This window comes from Schistocerca cancellata, chromosome 5 (assembly GCF_023864275.1).
Source record: "Schistocerca cancellata isolate TAMUIC-IGC-003103 chromosome 5, iqSchCanc2.1, whole genome shotgun sequence".
Classification (NCBI taxonomy): Eukaryota; Metazoa; Arthropoda; class Insecta; order Orthoptera; family Acrididae; genus Schistocerca; species Schistocerca cancellata.
Genome location: NC_064630.1, coordinates 587,886,738 through 587,911,564, shown reverse-complemented (window position 1 = coordinate 587,911,564; position 24,827 = coordinate 587,886,738). Strand labels below are relative to the sequence as shown.

Below are 24,827 nucleotides of genomic sequence, written 5' to 3'. Positions count from 1 at the left end.
GGGGAAAAAAGGACAGGTATATACTCGCACGCACACACACACATATCCATCCGCATATACACAGACACAAGCAGACATTTTCAAATCCTTTCGTCTTTCCCTCTCCTTCCCTCTTTCCTGACGAGGCAACCGTTGGTTGCGAAAGCTTGAATTATCAGTCTCATTAAAGAGTGCCTTATCAACTTGAGTACAAAAAAACTCATGCAGTTCGATGAAACATAGACTTGTGGCTTTACTATGAGAAACATGAGTTTTTTCAACTTGTACACATTCATTGCAATTTTTTTAGTTATTTTTTGGCCACTGACTTTCAAACATTTTCTACACAGTATTGAGCACATCAATTTTATACAGGAAAATTGTACAATGGAATATTTATACTTAAGACACATGTATGACAAATTAACCATTTGATGGAGGCACATTTGGAAGGAATACAGGTATGCTTACAACAACATTAAAATCAGATACTTTATCAGTGGTATTTCAATAAAAGAATAGATTTGCTTGTATTAGGGCCTACTAGTACTTGTGCACACAACATGAATGTTTTTGAATAATATATGCGTTTTTGTTTTCAAAGCGCTCAAGTCAGTTCATTTTCTGTTACGTTAAGCAACACTCATTGCTATGTTGAGGTTCTGTTATATGCAGAACTTAGCCCTTCATTTTGAGTGCTCACATGTCTAGTTCATGAATTAGTCTGATAGGTATTCAGACAGGTAACTGTCACAACATTAAATAGTGAAATGAAAAAAAGTCAAAGCAGGCAGATGGCACTGACAGATGAAGTGTTTATTATTGCCTCATATGTGCGACAGCCCCCCCCATGAACTATGGACCTTGCTGTTGGTGGGGAGGCTTGCGTGCCTCAACGATACAGATACAGATGCAACCACAACGGAGGGGTATCTGTTGAGAGGCCAGACAAACGTGTGGTTCCTGAACAGGGGCAGCAGCCTTTTCAGTAGTTGCAGGGGCAACAGTCTGGATGATTGACTGATCTGGTCTTGTAACACCAACCAAAACGGCCTTGCTGTGCTGGTACTGGAAACGGCTGAAAACAAGAGGAAACTACAGCCGTCATTTTTCCCGAGGGCATGCAGCTTTACTGTATAATTAAATGATGATGGCGTACTCTTGGGTAAAATATTCCGGAGGTAAAATAGTCCCCCCATTCGGATCTCCAGGTGGGGACTACCCAAGAGGACGTCGTTATCAGGAGAAAGGAAACTGGCGTTCTACAGGTCGGAGTGTGGAATGTCAGATCCCTTAATCGGGCAGGTAGGTTAGAAAATTTAAAAAGGGAAATTGATAGGTTAAAGTTAGATATAGTGGGAATTAGTGAAGTTCAGTGGCAGGAGGAACAACACTTTTGGTCAGGTGAATACAGGATTATAAATACAAAATCAAATAGGGATAATGCAGGAGTAGCTTTATTATTATATGAATAGGAAAATAGGACTGTGGGTAAGCTGCTACAAACAGCATACTGAACGCATTATTGTGGCCAAGATAGATACGAAGCCCACGCCTACTACAGTAGTACAAGTTTGTATGCCAACTAGCTCTGCACATGATAAAGAAATTCATGAAATGTATGATGAGATAAAAGAAATTATTCAGGTAGTGAAGGGAGACGAAAATTTAATAGTCATGGGTGACTGGAATTCGACAGTAGGAAAAGGAAGAGAAGGAAACGTAGTAGGTGAATATGGATTGGGGCTAAGAAATGAAAGAGGAAGCCACCTGGTAGAATTTTGCACAGAGCATAGCTTAATCATAGCTAACACTTGGTTCAAGAATCATGAAAGAAGGTTGTATACATGGAAGAACCCTGGTGGTACTAGAAGGTTTCAGACAGTTATATAATGGTAAGACAGAGATTTAGGAACTGGGTTTTAAATTGTAAGACATTTCCAGGGGCAGATGTGGACTCTGGCCACAATCTATTGGTTATGAACTGTAGATTAAAACTGAAGAAACTGCAAAAAGGTGGGAATTTAAGGAGATGGGACCTGGATAAACTGAGAGAACCAGAGGTTGTACAGAGTTTCAAGGAGAGCGTAAGGGAACAATTGACAGGAATGGGGGAAAGAAATACAGTAGAAGAAGAATGGGTAGCTTTGAGGGATGAAATAGTGAAGGCAGCAGGGGATCAAGTAGGTAAAAAGACGAGGGCTAGTAGAAATCCATGGGTAACAAAAGAGATACTGAATGTTACGGTTATAATAGAAGGAAACATTCCATGAAGGAAAAATATATTTAAAAACAAAGATGATGTGACTTACCAAATGAAAGTGCTGGCAGGTCGACAGACACACAAACAAACACAAACATACACACAAAATCCAAGCTTTCGCAACCAACGGTTGCCTCGTCAGGAAAGAGGGAAGGAGAAGGAAAGACAAAAGGATATGAGTTTTAAGGGAGAGGGTAAGGAGTCATTCCAATCCCGGGAGCGGAAAGACTTACCTTGGGGGAAAAAAGGACAGGTATACACTCGCACACACACACATATCCATCCACACATACACAGACACAAGCAGACATTTGTAAAGGCAAAGAGTTTGGGCAGAGATGTCAGTCGGGACGGAAGTACAGAGGCAAAGATGATGTTGAAAGACAGGTGAGGTATGAGCGGCGGCAGATTGAAATTAGAAATTAGCGGAGATTGAGGCCTGGCGGATAGCGAGAAGAGAGGATATGCTGAAGGGCAAGTTCCCATCTCCGGAGTTCTGACAGGTTGGTGTTAGTGGGAAGTATCCAGATAACCCGGACGGTGTAACACTGTGCCAAGATGTGCTGGCCGTGCACCAAGGCATGTTTAGCCACAGGGTGATCCTCATTACCAACAAACACTGTCTGCCTGTGTCCATTCATGCGAATGGACAGTTTGTTGCTGGTCATTCCCACATAGAATGCATCACAGTGTAGGCAGGTCAGTTGGTAGATCACGTGGGTGCTTTCACACGTGGCTCTGCCTTTGATTGTGTACACCTTCCGGGTTACAGGACTGGAGTAGGTGGTGGTGGGAGGGTGCATGGGACAGGTTTTACACCGGGGGCGGTTACAAGGGTAGGAGCCAGAGGGTAGGGAAGGTGGTTTGGGGATTTCATAGGGATGAACCAAGAGGTTACGAAGGTTAGGTGGACGGCGGAAAGACACTCTTGGTGGAGTGGGGAGGATTTCATGAAGGATGGATCTCATTTCAGGGCAGGATTTGAGGAAGTTGTATCCCTGCTGGAGAGCCACATTCAGAATCTGATCCAGTCCCGGAAAGTATCCTGTCACAAGTGGGGCACTTTTGTGGTTCTTCTGTGGGAGGTTCTGGGTTTGAGAGGATGAGGAAGTGGCTCTGGTTATTTGCTTCTGTACCAGGTCGGGAGGGTAGTTGCGGGATGCGAAAGCTGTTGTCAGGTTGTTGGTGTAATGCCTCAGGGATTCCGGACTGGAGCAGATTCGTTTGCCACGAAGGCCTAGGCTGTAGGGAAGGGACCGTTTGATGTGGAATGGGTGGCAGCTGTCGTAATGGAGGTACTGTTGCTTGTTGGTGGGTTTGATGTGGACGGACGTGTGAAGCTGCCCATTGGACAGGTGAAGGTCAACATCAAGGAAAGTGGCATGGGATTTGGAGTAGGACCAGGTGAATCTGATGAAACCAAAGGAATTGAGGTTGGAGAGGAAATTCTGGAGTTCTTCTTCACTGTGAGTCCAGATCATGAAGATGTCATCAATAAATCTGTACCAAACTTTGGGTTGGCAGGCCTGGGTAACCAAGAAGGCTTCCTCTAAGCGACCCATGAATAGGTTGGCGTACGAGGGGGCCATCCTGGTACCCATGGCTGTTCCCTTTAATTGTTGGTATGTCTGGTTTTCAAAAGTGAAGAAGTTGTGGGTCAGGATGAAGCTGGCTAAGGTAATGAGGAAAGAGGTTTTAGGTAGGGTGGCAGGTGATCGGCGTGAAAGGAAGTGCTCCATCGCAGCGAGGCCCTGGACGTGCGGGATATTTGTGTATAAGGAAGTGGCATCAATGGTTACAAGGATGGTTTCTGGGGGTAACGGACTGGGTAAGGATTCCAGGCGTTCGAGAAAGTGGTTGGTGTCTTTGATGAAGGATGGGAGACTGCATGTAATGGGTTGAAGGTGTTGATCCACGTAGGCAGAGATACGTTCTGTGGGGGCTTGGTAACCAGCTACAATGGGGCGGCCGGGATGATTGGGTTTGTGAATTTTAGGGAGAAGGTAGAAGGTAGGGGTGCGGGGTGTCGGTGGGGTCAGGAGGTTGATGGAGTCAGGTGAAAGGTTTTGTAGGGGGCCTAAGGTTCTGAGGATTCCTTGAAGCTCTGCCTGGACATCAGGAATGGGATTACCTTGGCAAACTTTGTATGTGGTGTTGTCTGAAAGCTGACGCAGTCCCTCAGCCACGTACTCCCGACGATCAAGTACCACGGTCGTGGAACCCTTGTCTGCCGGAAGAATGACGATGGACCGGTCAGCCTTCAGATCACGGATAGCCTGGGCTTCAGCAGTGGTGATGTTGGGAGTAGGATTAAGGTTTTTCAAGAAGGATTGAGAGGCAAGGCTGGAAGTCAGAAATTCCTGGAAGGTTTGGAGAGGGTGATTTTGAGGAAGAGGAGGTGGGTCCCGCTGTGACGGAGGACGGAACTGTTCCAGGCAGGGTTCAATTTGGACCCACCTCCTCTTCCTCAAAATCACCCTCTCCAAACCTTCCTGGAATTTCTGACTTCCAGCCTTGCCTCTCAATCCTTCTTGAAAAACCTTAATCCTACTCCCAACATCACCACTGCTGAAGCCCAGGCTATCCGTGATCTGAAGGCTGACCGGTCCATCGTCATTCTTCCGGCAGACAAGGGTTCCACGACCGTGGTACTTGATCGTCGGGAGTACGTGGCTGAGGGACTGCGTCAGCTTTCAGACAACACCACATACAAAGTTTGCCAAGGTAATCCCATTCCTGATGTCCAGGCAGAGCTTCAAGGAATCCTCAGAACCTTAGGCCCCCTACAAAACCTTTCACCTGACTCCATCAACCTCCTGACCCCACCGACACCCCGCACCCCTACCTTCTACCTTCTCCCTAAAATTCACAAACCCAATCATCCCGGCCGCCCCATTGTAGCTGGTTACCAAGCCCCCACAGAACGTATCTCTGCCTACGTGGATCAACACCTTCAACCCATTACATGCAGTCTCCCATCCTTCATCAAAGACACCAACCACTTTCTCGAACGCCTGGAATCCTTACCCAGTCCGTTACCCCCAGAAACCATCCTTGTAACCATTGATGCCACTTCCTTATACACAAATATCCCGCACGTCCAGGGCCTCGCTGCGATGGAGCACTTCCTTTCACGCCGATCACCTGCCACCCTACCTAAAACCTCTTTCCTCATTACCTTAGCCAGCTTCATCCTGACCCACAACTTCTTCACTTTTGAAAACCAGACATACCAACAATTAAAGGGAACAGCCATGGGTACCAGGATGGCCCCCTCGTACGCCAACCTATTCATGGGTCGCTTAGAGGAAGCCTTCTTGGTTACCCAGGCCTGCCAACCCAAAGTTTGGTACAGATTTATTGATGACATCTTCATGATCTGGACTCACAGTGAAGAAGAACTCCAGAATTTCCTCTCCAACCTCAATTCCTTTGGTTCCATCAGATTCACCTGGTCCTACTCCAAATCCCATGCCACTTTCCTTGATGTTGACCTTCACCTGTCCAATGGGCAGCTTCACACGTCCGTCCACATCAAACCCACCAACAAGCAACAGTACCTCCATTACGACAGCTGCCACCCATTCCACATCAAACGGTCCCTTCCCTACAGCCTAGGCCTTCGTGGCAAACGAATCTGCTCCAGTCCGGAATCCCTGAGGCATTACACCAACAACCTGACAACAGCTTTCGCATCCCGCAACTACCCTCCCGACCTGGTACAGAAGCAAATAACCAGAGCCACTTCCTCATCCTCTCAAACCCAGAACCTCCCACAGAAGAACCACAAAAGTGCCCCACTTGTGACAGGATACTTTCCGGGACTGGATCAGATTCTGAATGTGGCTCTCCAGCAGGGATACAACTTCCTCAAATCCTGCCCTGAAATGAGATCCATCCTTCATGAAATCCTCCCCACTCCACCAAGAGTGTCTTTCCGCCGTCCACCTAACCTTCGTAACCTCTTGGTTCATCCCTATGAAATCCCCAAACCACCTTCCCTACCCTCTGGCTCCTACCCTTGTAACCGCCCCCGGTGTAAAACCTGTCCCATGCACCCTCCCACCACCACCTACTCCAGTCCTGTAACCCGGAAGGTGTACACAATCAAAGGCAGAGCCACGTGTGAAAGCACCCACGTGATCTACCAACTGACCTGCCTACACTGTGATGCATTCTATGTGGGAATGACCAGCAACAAACTGTCCATTCGCATGAATGGACACAGGCAGACAGTGTTTGTTGGTAATGAGGATCACCCTGTGGCTAAACATGCCTTGGTGCACGGCCAGCACATCTTGGCACAGTGTTACACCGTCCGGGTTATCTGGATACTTCCCACTAACACCAACCTGTCAGAACTCCGGAGATGGGAACTTGCCCTTCAGCATATCCTCTCTTCTCGCTATCCGCCAGGCCTCAATCTCCGCTAATTTCTAATTTCAATCTGCCGCCGCTCATACCTCACCTGTCTTTCAACATCATCTTTGCCTCTGTACTTCCGTCCCGACTGACATCTCTGCCCAAACTCTTTGCCTTTACAAATGTCTGCTTGTGTCTGTGTATGTGTGGATGGATATGTGTGTGTGTGCGAGTGTATACCTGTCCTTTTTTCCCCCAAGGTAAGTCTTTCCGCTCCCGGGATTGGAATGACTCCTTACCCTCTCCCTTAAAACTCATATCCTTTTGTCTTTCCTTCTCCTTCCCTCTTTCCTGACGAGGCAACCGTTGGTTGCGAAAGCTTGGATTTTGTGTGTATGTTTGTGTTTGTTTGTGTGTCTGTCGACCTGCCAGCACTTTCATTTGGTAAGTCACATCATCTTTGTTTTTAAAGATACTGAATGTAATTGACGAAAGGAGAAAATACAAAAATGCAGTAAATGAAGCAGGCAAAAAGGAATACAAACGTCTCAAAAATGAGACCGACAGGTATGCAAAATGGCTGAGCAGGGATGGATAGAGGACAAATGTAAGGATGTAGAGGCTTATCTCACTAGGGGCAAGATAGATACTGCCTACAGAAAATTAAAGAGACCTTCGGAGAAAAGAGAACCACTTGTATGAATATCAAGAGCTCAGATGGAAACCCAGTTCTAAGCAAAGAAGGGAAAGCAGTAAGGTGGAAGGAGTATATAGAGGCTCTATACAGGGGTGATGTTCTGGAGGACAATATTATGGAAATGGAAGAGGATGTAGATGAAGATGAAATGGGAGATATGATACTGTGTGAAGAGTTCAACAGAGCACTGAAAGACCTAAGTCAAAACAAGGCCCCAGGAGTAGACAACATTCCATTAGAACTACTGACAGCCTTGGGAGAGCCAGGCCTAACAAAACTCTACGATCTGGTGAGCAAGATGTATGAGACAGGCAAAATACCCTCAGACTTCAAGAAGAATATAATAATTCCAATCCCGAAGAAAGCAGGTGTTGACAGCTGTGAGAATTACTTAACTATCAGTTTAAAAAGACATTGCTGCAAAATACTAACACGAATTCTTTACTGACGAATGGAAAAACTGGTAGAAGCCGACCTCCGGGAAGATCAGTTTGAATTCCGTAGATATGTTGGAACACGAGAGGCAATACTGACCCTACGACTTTTCTTAGAAGAAAGATTAAGGAAAGGCAAACCTACATTTCTAGCATTTGTAGACTTAAAGAAAGCTTTTGACAATGTTGACTGGAATACTCTCTTTCAAATTCTGAAGGTGGCAGGGGCAAAATACAGGGAGCAAAATGCTATTTACAATTTGTACAGAAAGCAGATGGCAGTTATAAGAGCCGAGGGACATGAAAGGGAAGCAGTGGCTGGGAAGGGAGTGAGACAGGGTTGTAGCCTCTCCCCGATGTAATTCAATCTATATATTGAACAAGCAGTGAAGGAAACAAAAGAAAAATTTGGATTAGGAATTAAAATCCATGGAGAAGAAATAAAAACTTTGAGGTTCACCAATGACATTGTAATTCCTTCAGAGACAGCAAAGGACTTGGAAGAGCAGTTGAATGGAATGGATAGTGTCTTGAAGGGAGGATATAAGATGAACATCAACAAAAGCAAAACGAGAATAATGGAATGTAGTCGAATTAAGTCGGGTGATGCTGAGGGAATTAGATTAGGAAATGAGACACTTAAAGTAGTAAAGGAGTTTTGCTATTTGGGGAGCAAAATAACTGATGATGGTCGAAGTAGAGAGGATATAAAATGTAGACTGGCAATGGCAAGGAAAGGGTTTTGGAAGAAAAGAAATTTGTTAACATTGAGTATAGATTTAAGTGTCAGGAAGTCGTTTCTGAAAGTATTTGTATGGAGTGTAGCCATGTATGGAAGTGAAACATGGACAATAAATAGTTTAGACAAGAAGAGAATAGAAGCTTTTGAAATGTAGTGCTACAGAAGAATGCTGAAGATTAGATGGGTAGATCACATAACTAATGAGGAGGTATTGAATAGAATTGGGGAGAAGAGGAGTTTGTGGCACAACTTGACAAGAAGAATGGATCGGTTGGTAGGACATGTTCTGAGGCATCAAGGGATCACCAATTTAGTACTGGAGGGTAGGGTGGAGGGTAAAAATTGTAGAGGGAGACCAAGAGATGAATACACTAAGCAGATTCAGAAGGATGTAGGCTGTAGCAGGTACTGGGAGATGAAGACGCTTGCACAGGATAGAGTAGCATGGAGAGCTGCATCAAACCAGTCTCAGGACTGAAGACCACAACAACAACAACAACAACAACAACAAAAACATGTGCGACAGAAGGAGGGAAAAACGCAAAACATGGAATTGACAGGTCAAGTATTCCTCATGACAGGAAATTTTGTTATTGAGAAATTTCTGAAAACTTAATCCGAAAGCATATGTCCAACATCAATATTATTAATTCTGACTCTCACAATCTGGATACCCAAAGAAGAAATAGTTCAACAGAGGAAAAATGGTATCATAATAACATGAGAGGCATTTAAAACTGTAACCATTATGAGGTCAACACAACCAATCATTCAATGGAATTCTGTGTACAATAATGCCAAGCGTAAGAATACATAACAAGCTGATGGGTTCGAGAAATGTAATCTAGTCATTCTCCCTCCAAAAACTTAAAACCTTCATGGTAGCTGAAGAAACCAAGCAGTTTTCCAAATCTCACCTAAAACTTGGATTAGCATACTCTCACTTTCCTCAAATGGACTATCTTGTACAAGAGTAAAAGAATCTATCAAGTAATGTGTATTTGCATGTTGTTTTACAAGGCTGCACACTTATTCTATTAAGTGCACAGTACAAGAAATTAAGCTACGAATTTTACCTACAGGCTTCAGCTTACGTATTAGTTCATACTTGAAAAAGCACGTTTTTAATATTTCACTTAAACAGTGCTGCGGCGAAGTTCTGCATACTTTCCATTTACAGCTGCGAGGATAATATTACTAATACTGACAAATAACCCACATACAATATGAAACACCAATAACCATAAACACAAATTGAAATGTATCAGACAGTTAATTAGATAAGGTTATGACACGATTCATACGACATTCTTGCCACTTGCCGTTATAATTCACTGATAACTAAACTGATGGATTCCACCTACTTTGTTATTTAACTGTAACCCCGTCTGAAGCATTCGGTAGAGAAAAATAACTGACAGTTATAAATAACTGTTAAAACAACTGTTATAAAAGAATAACTGTAACCGTGATAACAGTTACTTACTCCAAAATAACCATTTGCCCCACCTCTAAAAATGCTGTAAATGATTTTTACTTTAGTTTCTTTTTTTCTTTTTGCTGAAAGTGGAAATAAAATTTAGCAAAATCCTTGACGAAATTATTAAAAAATAGTGAGAAAATAACAGATATAACTTTTTTTAAAAATGACGAAATCCGACAAAAATTTTCATCAGAAACAGGTGCCTCAAGTTATTGGGCATACACAGGCATTATGCTATTAATAATGTATTATGCTATTAATAATGTTCATCTGCAACTCTTGAGATTTGTAGTACTTGTAGACAACTGAGTAAAACTTGTCAGGATTGTTAATACTATTTATGATCACTTGCATTAGTTATTGGTCAATGTTTTCATCTATGGATAAGACTTTTCTACATGGCCATGAGTCCACATGGATATTAACACATTTAGGATGCATGATGCAACAGATTGGAAGATATCACGTCACCACATGATCTACACGGGCTTCACAGGGCCTGTGCATAGCTTTGATGTGACAACTGCCTCCAGCAAAGTACAAAGGGTTTACAAAGCCCCTGGCAGAATAAAATTCAGTGGTTTTCTGTACTAATGGTGCTGTGACACACTTCTGAGTGGGTAGTCATAATGCTCTTGATGATGTGTGTAAGAAATATTAATAGATCAGAAAGACACACAACTAAGAGAAAAATAAATTATTACTTACTGTGCTGCCAGCAAAACCTGGATGGTTCCATCCCAGTACAGAATAACCTGCTTCTATTGGAGTGGTCATAATCCCAATTTCATAAAATCCGGCATTTCCTTCTGAACAGAGGATTAAGACACTTCCATTTTCATGTCTGAAAGTAACAAATCAATACATATATTTTCACCACAAATCAAGTAGTCAAATTTTTAATACTGCCAATAGACACACACAAAAGTACACAAAACTATTCTAGTTTTTTGGGACCATTAGTTCCTTCCTCATGTAGTAGAGGTAAGTAGGTTGGGGAATGTTAAAAAGGAAAGGTAGGACACCCAGTTCCCAGTATGAGAAGCAACCACCGGCTCCGAGGATGCAGAGTAAACCTCTGCCAACCAAAAGCTGTACAGGGTCACCCTCACCCCATCCCACCCCCTCATTACCCAGTATCACCCTGGGACAATGTAGCTGTGCTCGAGTATGTGGGTTTTGTACTTTAGCTCCGAGGAAGCAATCTACCAATAAGCTCACCAATGTTTTACATCTTATTTTTGTGCCTTTCAACCAGTCATCACCTCTGTTATATGGTTAGTTATGACCTTTAGTCCTTGCATTATTTATGTTATTCTAGGAACAAGGAAGTGATATTTTTTTAAAAAAAATCAATTTTCTTCTAATTTCACTTTTACAGGAATGCTTGTGTTACTTGGTGCCTCTTCTATCCGGTGTATTGCAGCATATTCTCATAAACATCTACATCTACATCTATATCTATGTCATCGTCGTCGTCATCAATGTATACAGGTCTTCAGTTTAGTCATAAAACTGGTGGCAGGTTGAAAATTTTGGTGCCAATATATTTGTCTTATTTCTAACTGAAGTTTATTGTTAGCAACAAACACAGTCGTAGGTTAAATGAAAAAATGGATTTATACAAAACTAGCAAGTTTCTGAAGTTCTCTCTATGTAGTGCATGATCATTTACTTTGGGTAATACGCTGACAAAAAAACTCACAACACCAAGAAATAACTAATACAGACTAGTGAAATTTCAGGAATACATTTATCTATATAAAACATTTACGTGGTTCACATTGCAAGACCAAAGTTTAATGTAAGTGCAAGGTAATTCATTGCAAATGTGACATGATGGTACAGTAATAATTGGTGTAACCGCCAGATCTCGAATGCAATCAGGCGAATGTGCATGTATTGTGTTGTATAGGTGCTGGATGTCTGTGGGATTGAGTTCCATGCCTGCTGCACTTCGTTGGTTAATGCAGGGATGGTTAATGCTGTTTGGGGACGATACTGGAGTTGTCGTCTGATGATGTTCCACAAGTACTTAATTGGAGACAGATCTGGTGATCGAGCAGGCAAGGCAGCATGCCGACACATTGTAGAGCGTGTTGGGTTACAACATCTTTACATGGGCGAGTTTTATCCTGTTGTAAAACACCACCTGGAATGCTGATTATGAGTACCTGCACAACTGGTCGAATCACCAGACTGATACACAAATTTGCAGGCAGGCTGTGTGGGCCAGGTGGAGGTCCAGGGTATCTAGCACAGAAACAGGTTGGTTAGAGGCCCTCAACTGGCCTTCTCCTGATCGACACACGGCCGACAATGGCATCGAGGCAGAACCAGCTTTCATGAGGAAACACCACAGTTCTCCACCCTAACCTCCAATGAGCTCTCACTTGACACCACTGAAATCACAAATAGGAGTGGTTTGCAGTCAGTGGAATGCATGCTACAGGGAAACTGGCTTGGAGCTGTCCTCGAAATAAGTGATTTGCAAAGTTTGTTGTGTCACCGTGGTGCCAACTGCTACTCAAACTGCTGCTGCAGATGCAGTACGATGAGCGAGAGCCATACGCCAAACACAATAGTCTCCTCCTCATGGCCTTCCAGAGCCCTGCCGTCTTGTGACCGTTCATTCTCGTGACCACCGCTGCCAGTAATCAAGTATAGTGGCTACATTGCTGCGAAGTCTTTCTGCAGTATCTCAGAAGGAACATCTAGCTTCTTGTAGCCATATTACATGACCTCATTTAGACTTGGAGAGCCACTGATAATGGAGTCTTTGTCGCCCTCAAGGCGTTCTTGACTAACGTCAACTCACCACGTCCAATCTCAAAGGCAACTATCGCTCACAACTATTACAGCATGCATTTAAAGCAAACCTGATTTGTATCCTCATAGCAGCACTACTAGCACCACTCTTATGCAACTGGCATGAAATCTGAATTGACATCTTTTATATTTAGAATCACACGTACCATCTTTTGCTTATGTCACACAACTCCTCCTTGGTGTTGTGATTTTTCCCCCTCAGTGTATTCTGGCAGATAGTTTTTCTATAATAAATATGTTATCAGATTTTATATGGAGTGTCCCAAATAATTAATGCATAAAGCTGTGTGAAAAAATACTAACACCTCCGTGAGCGTTTAAAGATCTCAGTTCACTTAACAGAGTATGTATGTGATGAATGTCTCAGTTTATTAACCATGTGGACTACAACAAATTACACACAAATGGTTTTATTCACGCTATTCATAAACATAAGTTTTGAAACCTAAAAAGAATTGTGACTTGTATGAAATTCAACTACTGATGTTTCTGAGAAAGTCAAGATAGCAGTAATCTGAATACAGTCTTGTTCATGTCAGAGTTTGTGAAGTGTCCATTTGCCTGGAACAGATAAAGCTCCAGCAATGCAAATGTGATGCTGTACAGACTTTACTGTCTGCACTTATCTAAAAATATGAATTACTGGTTTGAAGACTTCATTAATTTAAGAAAATCATGCTGAGGTAATTTCTCAAATTTAGTTCACTAGCAGCTTCTTTCACGAGGTCAAATACAGATTTATCCAGTAAGTACTGCATACAGGAAGCAAATTGTGATGCAGACAATAAATCACTTGTTAGAACATCGCGTTTTAAAACTGCTCATACAAATATTTACGAGTCTCTCTTGTGATTAATTTGTTTTATAAATAATTTTGTTCTGGTGGAAGCAGTTTGCTTGTTTAAGCGTCATTCTGAGAGATAATTCTGAGTTCTAATATTACCTGAATTATCAAGGATAAATTCAATTAATTTAGAGAGTCTGTGACCTTAGTAAGTTTTTGTTTTTCAAAGTGTTCAAGAAATGAAGCATTTCTAATTTACAAGAGTATTGTTTCTATCATTCGTTAATTCTCTCTAAGACAATTTAGCCTTGTCCTTGAACATGCAATTTTAAATGCAAGACACAAAGTTATATTTTCTTCTAATTTTGCAAGGTGCCTGATGTTGAACACACTTAATCATTTGTTTTACATAATATTATTTTATCTTTCCTGTACATGATAGACTCTTTCATGGTGTTAATTACTCATTACCACCATTTTTGTCGCCAAGGGGGGGGGGGGGGGGGGGGGTGATCAAGGCTGCAACCCCTGCAGAATGTTGGAGCCACCGAGGCAGCATTTTGAACAACCGGCATGTGCAACTCAATTTCACATTATATTCAACATTTCCATAAGAAAGAGGTAGATCCACTGTTAATTAAAATCTTCTTCCTTCACCCAGACACAATTATGCATGGTGCACAACTGATGCTTATCAAATGCCACTACTAACACTAGTTCAGCTATTCTCATGAAAGGAGGCTGCACTTCAAAAGTTAATTATTTCATCTCCTGTGTAGTCCTTAGATGACTGATGAAAATGTTTGAATGCAACTTATGCAACTTAATGTATGAGGCAGGATCAGAAAGTAGCTGACAATAATATTTTTTCTCCCCTGGTATTGCAACTGGAATGTTGAAATTTCATGACAATGTAGTTTGAAGTTTGCACTACAGAGGGTATTTTGTTTTCATATGCAGCTCTACTGAGAGACACCTGAACTATGAAATACAAGTGGTATGCATGTTACCATCATCAGCTTATGAAGAGCAGTAAAGTATAATTCTGTATGTGAGCCAAAGGGCATAAATTGAGCAAAATTCACAGGGATGCACACAGCATATATGGGGATGACTGTATGGACTGTAGCAATGTGTCTAGGTGGAGTGCATTCTTCCAAGAGGGCTGTGTGAACTTTAGTGATTTGTCACACTCCGGGTGGTCAGCTGCAAACCTACAGAATGTCAGAGGCACTGAGGCAGCAATTTTGAACAACCAGCGTGTGCAACTACGAATTTTATCATAGCAGTTCAAACATTTCCTATGGTGTGGTGTATAATTTTATTCACAATACACTGAAATTTCGTAAAGTTTGTGCTCACTGGATACCTAAGGACCTGACAGACAACTTGGGTGGCATGTGGTCCAGCATCCACCATACAGTCCAGATCTTGCACCATTGAACTTTCATTTATTTGGTTCCATGACAGAATTACTGACCAGCCAATGCTTTGTCACAGATGCAAAAGTGAAATCAGCAGTCCACAGATGGCTATACGCGAACCAAAAGGACTTCTATCAAAAGGACATACTGAAACTCATACCACGATGGGAGAAATTTGTTGAGAACATTGGTGACTATGTAGAAGAGTAGGTAGAAGATGTACGTTTGTGCGTGTGTGTTTGTGTGCGCGTGCGCGCATGCATGCATGCGCATGTGGGGGGGGGGCGTTTTTTAAAAATCTCTTTAGCTTTTTGGTAACAAAACTGTATGTTACTTTCTGATCTTCCCATGTATGTACTATGAGGAACACAAAAACAACAGAGCAATCATGGTCTTGATATATGTCGAGTTTCTGTGTTGTTTACCCATTAGAAATTTGCATCTGTACGTGTCATTGTGAGTAATAGCCTTTTGCAAGGTATCCAAATGTCCATGACATCTAGTCCTCTTTGTGATGTTTACTTGGAGATTGATTGAGATGGAGATACACATTCACTGGCAGGAGCAATTCTTGTCAGGTTTGAAACAGACTGTCATTGACAAAGCATGAAACTCGTCATTGGTCCTTGTTGGTTAGGATCATTTTATTACCACAGTTTTTATGCTGTACTGCATGGCTCAGAGCAGTAAACCATTCTTTATAGACTTGTACGACAGTATGTTGATACAAAAACAAATTGGGAAACTTCGTTCAAGTTAAGAAGATTGGGATGTCAAAATATGATAGCTTCTTTCCGTCATTTTGCACCTCTTAACAGTAATCATACTCTACTGATTCCCATAGAACTGACTGGCACATACAGATCACTTCACTGCCATGACTTCGTCAGTAGTGGACAGTCACATGACTATCTGGTACCAGTTCTACACCACCTACAGCAATCCAATCCAAACCAAACGGTGTGTCCTTTTAAAGTGACAGTTAAACATTGTCTAGTGCACTAAACATAAGTTTTGGAATAAAGGATTGTGTAGCGAAATATATATGATTTTAAGTTTTACAGTTCTTGTCATACCTACAATTGGAGTTTCAATGCAATAAAATCCTCACAGGTTTCTTGCTTGCAGTGTGAGCACCATGTTTCTGAACAGCTACTCCCTCTTTTCACCTTCCAGCAAAGAAAAAGAGAGAGAGCACCTTTCCAAAAAGTTGTGCTCAAACTATGATATAATGCAGAAAAAAATTGTGAAGATTTCATTGCATAACTGCATCTGCCAATCAGACACATAATTCACTATTACGACCCAACAGATAGTGTTAGTAATGATATTTAACTTGTCTGAATTTTTAAAGGGACAAGAAAACTGCAACAAATGAAATCTCTTGAAACTTTTGGTCAACTCCCAAATTATAATTTTACAGAAAAATCAAATTTTAAAAGGAAATAATCACAGTAATGTATAAGGAACGATCTACAAAAACTGGGAAACTGAATTGCTACTGTGGTTCCCCTTCAGCATGAGTATGTATCATTCTTCAACAACTAAGAAGCAGATATTCTAATGCAGTAGATCAAAAAAATATATTTGATGAGTGCACATGTGCAAGCAATATCTCTGTTATATTGTGTTGTTAGGGCAAATGTGCAGCCACACTTACTTGTTTCTATTGTCTACAAACATGGTGTCAATTTCATTTCCATCCCTTGATTTCAGCTTATATCGTTGACCATTGTGTTCAGTGATCAACTTTGTTCTACCTTGTAGTAGCATTGGGACTGCAAATGGAACAAAAACATTCACACACAATTAAAAGTTTCTTGAATAATCTACAGAATAAAAAATTATAAGTTACTAAATCATTAAGTAATGAGACTAGATGTATCCTATTATGTTAATTCTTTAAAGAGATCTTTGGTTTCATGTCAACTTTTACAACTGCCCATCATTCTTGAGCAGAACTCAAGAGAACAATGCATTCTTTGTAATGTTTAAATTTATTTTGTGCTGGCAAAAGGAAAAGCTATGATGGTGGTTGCACAGAAGATCCCATTCATTTAGCACAAATCATTTTATGAAAACTGAAAGGGTATGGGAATCTACAACAGAAAACTCACCTGTTTTGAATGTTACAAAGAGAATATCCCATGAACTGTTTTATGTTACATCTTCACTCACAATACTTAAATTCTGTTCATTCTTTTTGTAACAGAGGAAACTGCTGGATATTGCCTTGCAAATAAATACTGTCTTCAGACACAAATTTACCACCACACAACCCACTGCTATGGAATGTTATGAAAATTCTTTCATGTAGCATACAGTGAAAACCCCAGTTAACTGAACTCAGTTCAACCGAAACCCAGATTATACAAAACAACTCCAAATATTGCAAAAAAAGAAAAAAATGCCTTTATTGCACAGAAATAATTCGAGGTGAGAGTGTGTGGGAATGTGGATGGCAGGGAGTTGCTTCCCCACCCACGAACTCACTGTCTCAACAAAACTATACTGCCAACAATAGTGCATTTGAGTGATTGTTTCTTTTCACTGTGTGTGTATTTTTGTTTTTGTGTTATGCTACAAATTATGAAGTGCAATATACTGTATATTAATATACTGTAAACCTTCATCCAATTTTAACATTAATACAGACCATAAAAGATGTCTGCAAAGGGAGATTTTTGAACTCGTTTGGCCTTCAGAAGCTTCCAAAAATATGTACACCAGGAAATAGTGTAGTGCATATTAGATGTTCATGGCCTAACTGAGAAAACTGTTATCCAAAATGGCTTCCCTCCCCCTTCAGTTTGGTTAATTGGTGTTGTAATGTGCAGAAGGAAGATACCACATCATATTCAACCAAAATTGCTAAGTTTGACGCCCCTATGAAAACTGCATTCCTGACTTAGGTGGGAGGTGTTTCACCAAACAAAGAAAGTATTCTGAATCCATGTCCCACCTTCTTACACAACCTTTGCCACTGTCCAGTCTATCAAAGTTCTGTACAATATTTCCTATATAAAATAAGGAAAGTACAAGACTCCTAACTACCAGAGACATTTTACATACCCAAGATATACTGAATAGGTAAACATCATCTGATCATTACCATTAATCTCTAAAAAATCTAGTACAATCAGACGTGATAGTTGTTCTCAATGGGACACCATAAAAAATACAAAATGATAAAACCCGTTTATCACACGCCATCCTGAGACTACTCCAGAAGAGCTACAAAAGAAAACATTACAGCATTTTTTTTTCTTTCAAGAAGGTGAAAGCAGGTGATATCCAGTGGAACACATTAAGAAGGAAGGTAGCTTAAGAGTCCTGCAATTGTAAAGGTCATTGGAGTCAGAACACAAGGTTGGACTGGCCCAGAATGAAGAAGGAAAAATGGATATAGCTTTATTATGGAAGCCATTCTAGTATTTGCCTCTAGCAATTCAGAAAAATCACAGAAAACCTCATTTAGTATCACTGGGTTGGGGTTTAAACCCTACACCTAATAAATATAAGTCCAATGTGAATGTACATATTCCAAGCATATAGTGCTAATGAAATACTCTCAGGTTTTCATCCATATGGCTGCGTTAACATTCCGCAATATTTCAATGAGTGTCCCTTTCTTAATCTTCTGGCGAAGAAGAAGAAGAAGAAGAAGAAGAAGAAGAAGAAGACGACGATGAGTGTGACATATATTGAAACATAACAGAATTTCAACACAGCTGTCCACGTGGAACACCAAGAAGATTTTGTGACAAGTCTTACGTGTTACGACTGTACAACTCACTCAGTGGCACCAGATTTCATTTCAAGCACTAAAATGCAGCATTCAGTGATGTAGCGAATGAAAACTTGACAAAAAGCAGCTGTGTGTTTCAGTCAGAGGTACATATTAAAAGTTTACCCCATCTGAGTGCTCAAAAGAAAGAGAGAGAGAGAGAGAGAGAGAGAGAGAGAGAGAGAGAGAGAGAGAGAGCAGTTGACGATATTCAAATACATACAGATATTTTGAACACAATGATATATAAAACCACTGAAATCCAGAGGAATGGTGATATTGCTTCATTGTCAGTAGCCTGTAGTCCAAGGTATATTTCTCTGCATAACGTTTCATCATCTGTTGCTGAAGGCATTGTCAGAGGCTGCTTGAACAACTCAGAAAGCAGTTACAGTTTCAGCTCAGCGAGCCAAACTGTTTATACATTCCACGCAACTGTCAGTTCATGTCATCAAACTGCTGCCGGAGAGCACGGAGTCACGACAAATTATGATTGCACCGTTGTATATTAAGGACCTTACATCGGAGAAGAGCTGATGCTGTTAGTTTTCTTTAGCATTCACGTCCACAATTTGTGAAAATGCATAGTAATGTTTAGCTATTGGTAAAATCACAGTATCAGATAAATGAATTTTGTGATTCTCAGGTCAGACCGCATGATCTGCTACAGCTGATTTATACTTATTGCCCAGGTGAAAATTGTTCTTGTGTTTCTTAAGGCCACTGTTAATGCTTCTATTTGTAGTTACTATCTATACTTGAGCATAAATGCAAAGGATTTATATACTCCTGCTGTGGCAAGTGGCAGCCATAAGTCCTTTGCAGTGTTCAAATATCTGCACACCTTTCTTGTGGGTATACAAACTATTAATATTGTGTTTGTGTGAGTTCTCTGCTGATGAGAGCTGTGGCAGTGTTTTTCTTTCCCAAGCAGAAGGAAAACTTTCCCTTTAGTTGTTTCTTTTTCATTAGAAGCTCTAGAACTTTTAGGATGTAGTCCCCTATTTATCTTTCTGTCAGAGCAGCCCTATCTTCTAAAGCCGTTTCTTTAATGATCGAGCCCATCCACCAAACTATCTATTCCACATCATTCACCTACGGACACAATAGGTACTTCTGGCAACAAGGATGGTGTAGCTATGGATACATTTGACCAGGATCAAGCATCAACAAAATCATCACTTTTTTTTTGCGCATCTGTGTCACCATTTTTGAACTTTACTGTTTGTTTTTCTTACATATAGAAGTGGGTTAATTTTTTAACTTTTTTTATGAAATGGAAATACAGGAGAGTGACCACTCACTGCACTTACTCAGTTTCCGAACCAACAATCCCACACTGCTAGATGCACAGAAGCCCAGCAACGAAATTCAACTGAAGCACAGAATTCCGGAGGCATGATGCCATCTCCTCCTTTCCATTCTGTTGATGAAAACCAAGAGGCCTGGACGGAATACAAAGTGTTGGTCTCTAAGAACACTATGTAGCCTACAAAAACAGGTGATTCACAACGTCAATTTTTAGGCATGTTGCAAAGTTGTTTCCCCAAGTTGAGTACCACTCTCTACCCTGTGAGGAAGTCATTCAGAAATTACATGATTTTTTGACACCGAATTTCATGTAGCTGCCGCTTATTTCAATTTTTTTTGTACACATTGCCACAGTAATCAGACTTGCAAGGAGTAGGTGACTAACTGGAAATTTAATCAAACTTGTGGAGCTTCATTCCAAAAGGAAGTGCTTCACAATGCACTTATTCAAAATGTGACTGCCAACAGAAAACAGGCTGTGATTTTGAACTATTATGATCCTGCTCTCACTGAAGTACTAACAATGACTAAATCTCAGAAAAGTACAAGACTTCATGGAATTGGACTTAACTGCGCCTGTTTGTACCATGCTGAGAGTACCGTATTTACTCGAATCTAAGCCGCACTCGAATCTAAGCCGCACCTGAAAAATGAGACTCGAAATCAAGGAAAAAAAAAATTCCTGAATCTAAGCCGCACTTGAAATTTGAGACTCGAAATTCAAGGGGAGAGGAAAGTTTTAGGCCGCACCTCCAAATCGAAATGAAGTTGGTCAATTGCAATATGAGACAAAATTTAGGCCGAATGAATGACGATGCAGCTACAGTAGTTTGGTTCGAGTCGTAAGCTTAGCAGTTAAGCTTTACCAGGTAGCCATTGCTATGAGTCAGGCGCTCCGTCCGTATTTATACGGGTACCCTTCCTTTTCCACGTGCTTCGTCTGGTTTGAATTGATAACTTATTTTTCTTTGCTCTGATAAGTGCCGTTCTCTTTGTTATAGGTGTTTACGTCACTCTAAGCTGAAAATGCATTAGCGTACTGCGTCATGCATTGTTTTCGCATTCTGATAATGGGTGTTTACGGCCTGTCGCCGCTCGCGGCATGGCTTGCTTTTATGCGCGCTACTGCCGCTTACTATTAAAAAAGAGAGAGAGAGAGAGAGGAATCGTCTCATTAGCGAAACAATGGTAAGAAACTGCTATTTGTTGTTACTTACACTACTGCTTTCTTTGATAATGATCAACAAGAACCAAATAATAGATTGTGGATGATAGAAGATGTTCTGAACTAGAGAATAGCAAAAATCTTTCTCCGTTTGAAAATCTTTGCAGACGCCTGTTTAGTACATTACATTCTGCACAGAAATTAGAGTCATCTTAGATTTAAAAATCTAGTGAATTGCCGTGCTTTATTTCCGATTGTATCACTATTAAGCATAAGAATAATATGAATATAAACATGAAATAAGGATATAAATATCCTTCCGCGTTTGCTGTTGTCTCACTCTAGTTTCATAGTTTATTAGGCAGACAGTATTTAAATGAGATAGCAGCAAACACGAAAGAATACATGGCAAAATGTTTATATTCGCATTATTCGTATGGTGAAGAGAATACTGCATGTGATTCACAATTTATAAAAGTTCCTAGTAGCAACCATCTCTTCTCACAGGTAGGAAAAAATTCAGAACGTAGAGTTGGCCATATTGACTAACAACCCGAACAGTCTTGCCAGTACGATTTTCGTTGTTCATTGAAATGCTGCTACATTCATTCAAAGATTTACAATACGGAATTTGTATTTACTTCGTTGGATAATGTAGGAAATGCAGTGGTCGAAACTCGGGGCGGAGAAAAAAGCTCGTCTTCCACCCCGTTTTTTTTTTTTTAATTTATTTACTGACGCAGAGGTTTTGGCGCCAGTATTTATCTTTGTGCCTGCAAAGCATGCTTGTGTAGCGCTATATATTCGACGGCAGAAGTTGGTTGTGGAGGCACCTACCAACATTTTGCAGAACTTCCGCGTACTCTGCACTCGATTCTAAGCCGCAGGCGGTTTTTTGGATTACAAAAACTGGAAAAAAAGTGCGGCTTAGATTCGAGTAAATACAGTAGATAATTTTAATGTGCACAGTCCACCGTGGCTCACATTGACAGCAGCCACAAACAGCACCAACTGCAATACACGAGGCAGCCAACTCTTGCACCAAGTGTTTAGCAATGCGTGGCTGCAAACATTGTTTCTCCTGTGAAACAGAATGCCATCGCTGCCAAAAGTCAAGTCATACACAGCAAGTAAGCCTGCGAAAGATTGGCACAGTAAACTCTGTTCCATGCAAATCTGAGAAAATGAAAATCAATATTATTTCTCATTATGAATCCTCGCCTGCTCCTGGAAACACTCACTGACACTGCAGACACTAGTGCAAGAATTGTAAAGTGTTATACACAGTGTATTCAGTGCCAAATTTTCCCCAATCAGATCAGCTCTTCTCAAATACATAATCAGCAAAATGCTCTGTCACTCACAGATTACACAAAGACAGCCTTCTGAAAGTAGAACTGACAATCATATTCAGAGCAATAATCACCAACTGTTCATATCTTTTTACAGGATTGCAATCTAAATTAACCATTTCAGTTAGATACTGATGCTTCAGTCACATTTATTAATCAGAATACGTGTAAGCAATTGAGACATCCCAAGCTACAGAAATCATACCTTACATCCTACAATGGCGAAAGTACCTCTTTTCTGGAGGTATGCACTCTGCAAACCAAATATAAAAATATGACTACATTAGTGCCATTTACAGTACGGGAAATACAATTTAATCAAAACGTTTTTGGCATGGACACATTTGATTTCTTTGGTTTAGATATTCAGGACAAGGTGCATGCTATCAATACTCAGTTTTCCTCTGCCAGCATTTATCAACTGCATAAAAAATGTGGACATTTAATTTTATTTAATTCAAACATATGCAATTATTTTGTAATGCTGTAATAGGTATCAAGAATTGATATATTCAAATAAGGTGTGTAAATTTTTAGAATCTGAAATACATTAACTGCTTCAAACTTGTTGGAACAGGGTGTACATGTGGACAAGAAAAAGATTCCTGGATTTTTCCCAGCTTTCCGGATAAATATTGGATGAAAATACACTTTTTCCCAGGTGAAAACACACAGTATCCCTGGAGATAGTACATTTTATTATGTGTTAAGTGACAATATACTTCTCCTTTAGAGCTGTAAAACTTACGAGTCCTTTGAATGGCAAAGGTTTTATAAACCAGCATAGAACTTCACAGCACTTTAGGAAATGAAACTCAGCTACAATCAAAATGGCTAAGCAAGAATGGTCTGTATAAGCAAGATGTACTTGGGGCAATATTTGGAAATGGAAGAGGATGTCGATGAAGATGAGATGGGAGATATGATACTGCTTGAAGAATTTGACAAAGCACTGAAAAACTTATGCCAAAACAAGGACCTGGGAGTAGATAACATCCCGTTAGAGCTACTCATAGCCTTGGGAGAGCCAGCCATAACAAAACTCTTCCATCTGGTGAGCAAGATGTATGAGATAGGCGAAATACCCCCAGACTTCAAGAAGGATACAATAATTCCAATTCAAAAGAAAAGCAGGTGTTGGCACGTGTGAAAATTACCGAACTATCAGTTTAATAAGTCACACCTGTAAAATACTAACACAAGTCCTTTACAGAAGAATGGAAAAACTGGCAGAAGCCGACCTTGGGGAAGACCAGTTTGCATTCTGGAGAAATGTGGGAACATGCGAGGCAGTACTGTCTCTACGACTTCTCACGGAAGATACGTTAAGGAAAGGCAAACCTATGTTTACAGCTTTTGTAAACTTAGAGAAAGCTTTTGACATGTTGACTGGAATACTCTTTTTCAAATGGCAGGGGTAAAATACAGGTAGCGAAAGCCTATTTACAGTTTTTACAGAAGCCAGATGGCAGGTATAAGAGCTGAAATGCACAAAAGGGAAGCAGTGATTGAGAAGGAAGTGAGACAGGGTTGTAGCCTTTTCCCAATGTTATTGAATCTATACACTGAACAAGCAGTAAAGGAAACAAGAAAAATGTTGAGCAGGGTTTAAAGTCCAGGGAGAAGAAATAAAAACTCTTAGGTTTGCCAATGACATTGCAATTGTCAGAGACAGCAAAGGACCTGGAAGAGCAGTCGGACAGAATGGACAGTGTCTTGAAAGGAGGATATAAGGTGAACATCAACAAAAGCAAAATGAGGATAATGGAATGTAGTCGAATTAAATCATGTGATGCTGAGGGAATTAGAAAATGAGACACTTAAAGTAGTAGATGAGTTTTGTTATTTAGGCAGCAAAATAACTAATGATGGTCAAAGTAGGGAGGATATAAAATGTGGACTGGGAACGTCAAGAAAAGCGTTTCTGAAGAAGAGAAATTTGTTAACATAAAGTATAGATTTAAGTGCCAGAAGTCCTTTCTTGAAATATTTATATGAAATGTAGCCATGTATGGAAGGGAAACATGGATGATAAACAATTTGGACAAGAAGAGAATAGAAGCTTTTGACATTTGGTGCTATAGAAGAATGCTGAAGATTAGATAGGTAGATCATTCAACTAATGAGATGGTACTGAATATAATTCAGAAGAAGAGAGCTTTTGCGATACGATCTGACTAGAAGAAGGGGTCGGTTGATAGGACACTGTCTGAGG

At 40.7% G+C, this 24,827-nt stretch overlaps 1 protein-coding gene across 1 annotated transcript in view; it reads right to left on the bottom strand.

Moving 5' to 3' along the window:
- Window positions 1-24,827, bottom strand: part of LOC126187947 (phosphatidylserine lipase ABHD16A) — a 181,388-nt gene that overhangs the window by 112,142 nt on the left and 44,419 nt on the right. The window contains exons 6-7 of the mRNA XM_049929322.1: window positions 16,658-16,775; window positions 10,669-10,804 (exon numbers count right to left, since the gene is read on the bottom strand). Coding sequence (XP_049785279.1) covers window positions 10,669-10,804; window positions 16,658-16,775 — 254 coding nt within the window. The remainder of the gene's footprint in view (window positions 1-10,668; window positions 10,805-16,657; window positions 16,776-24,827) is intronic.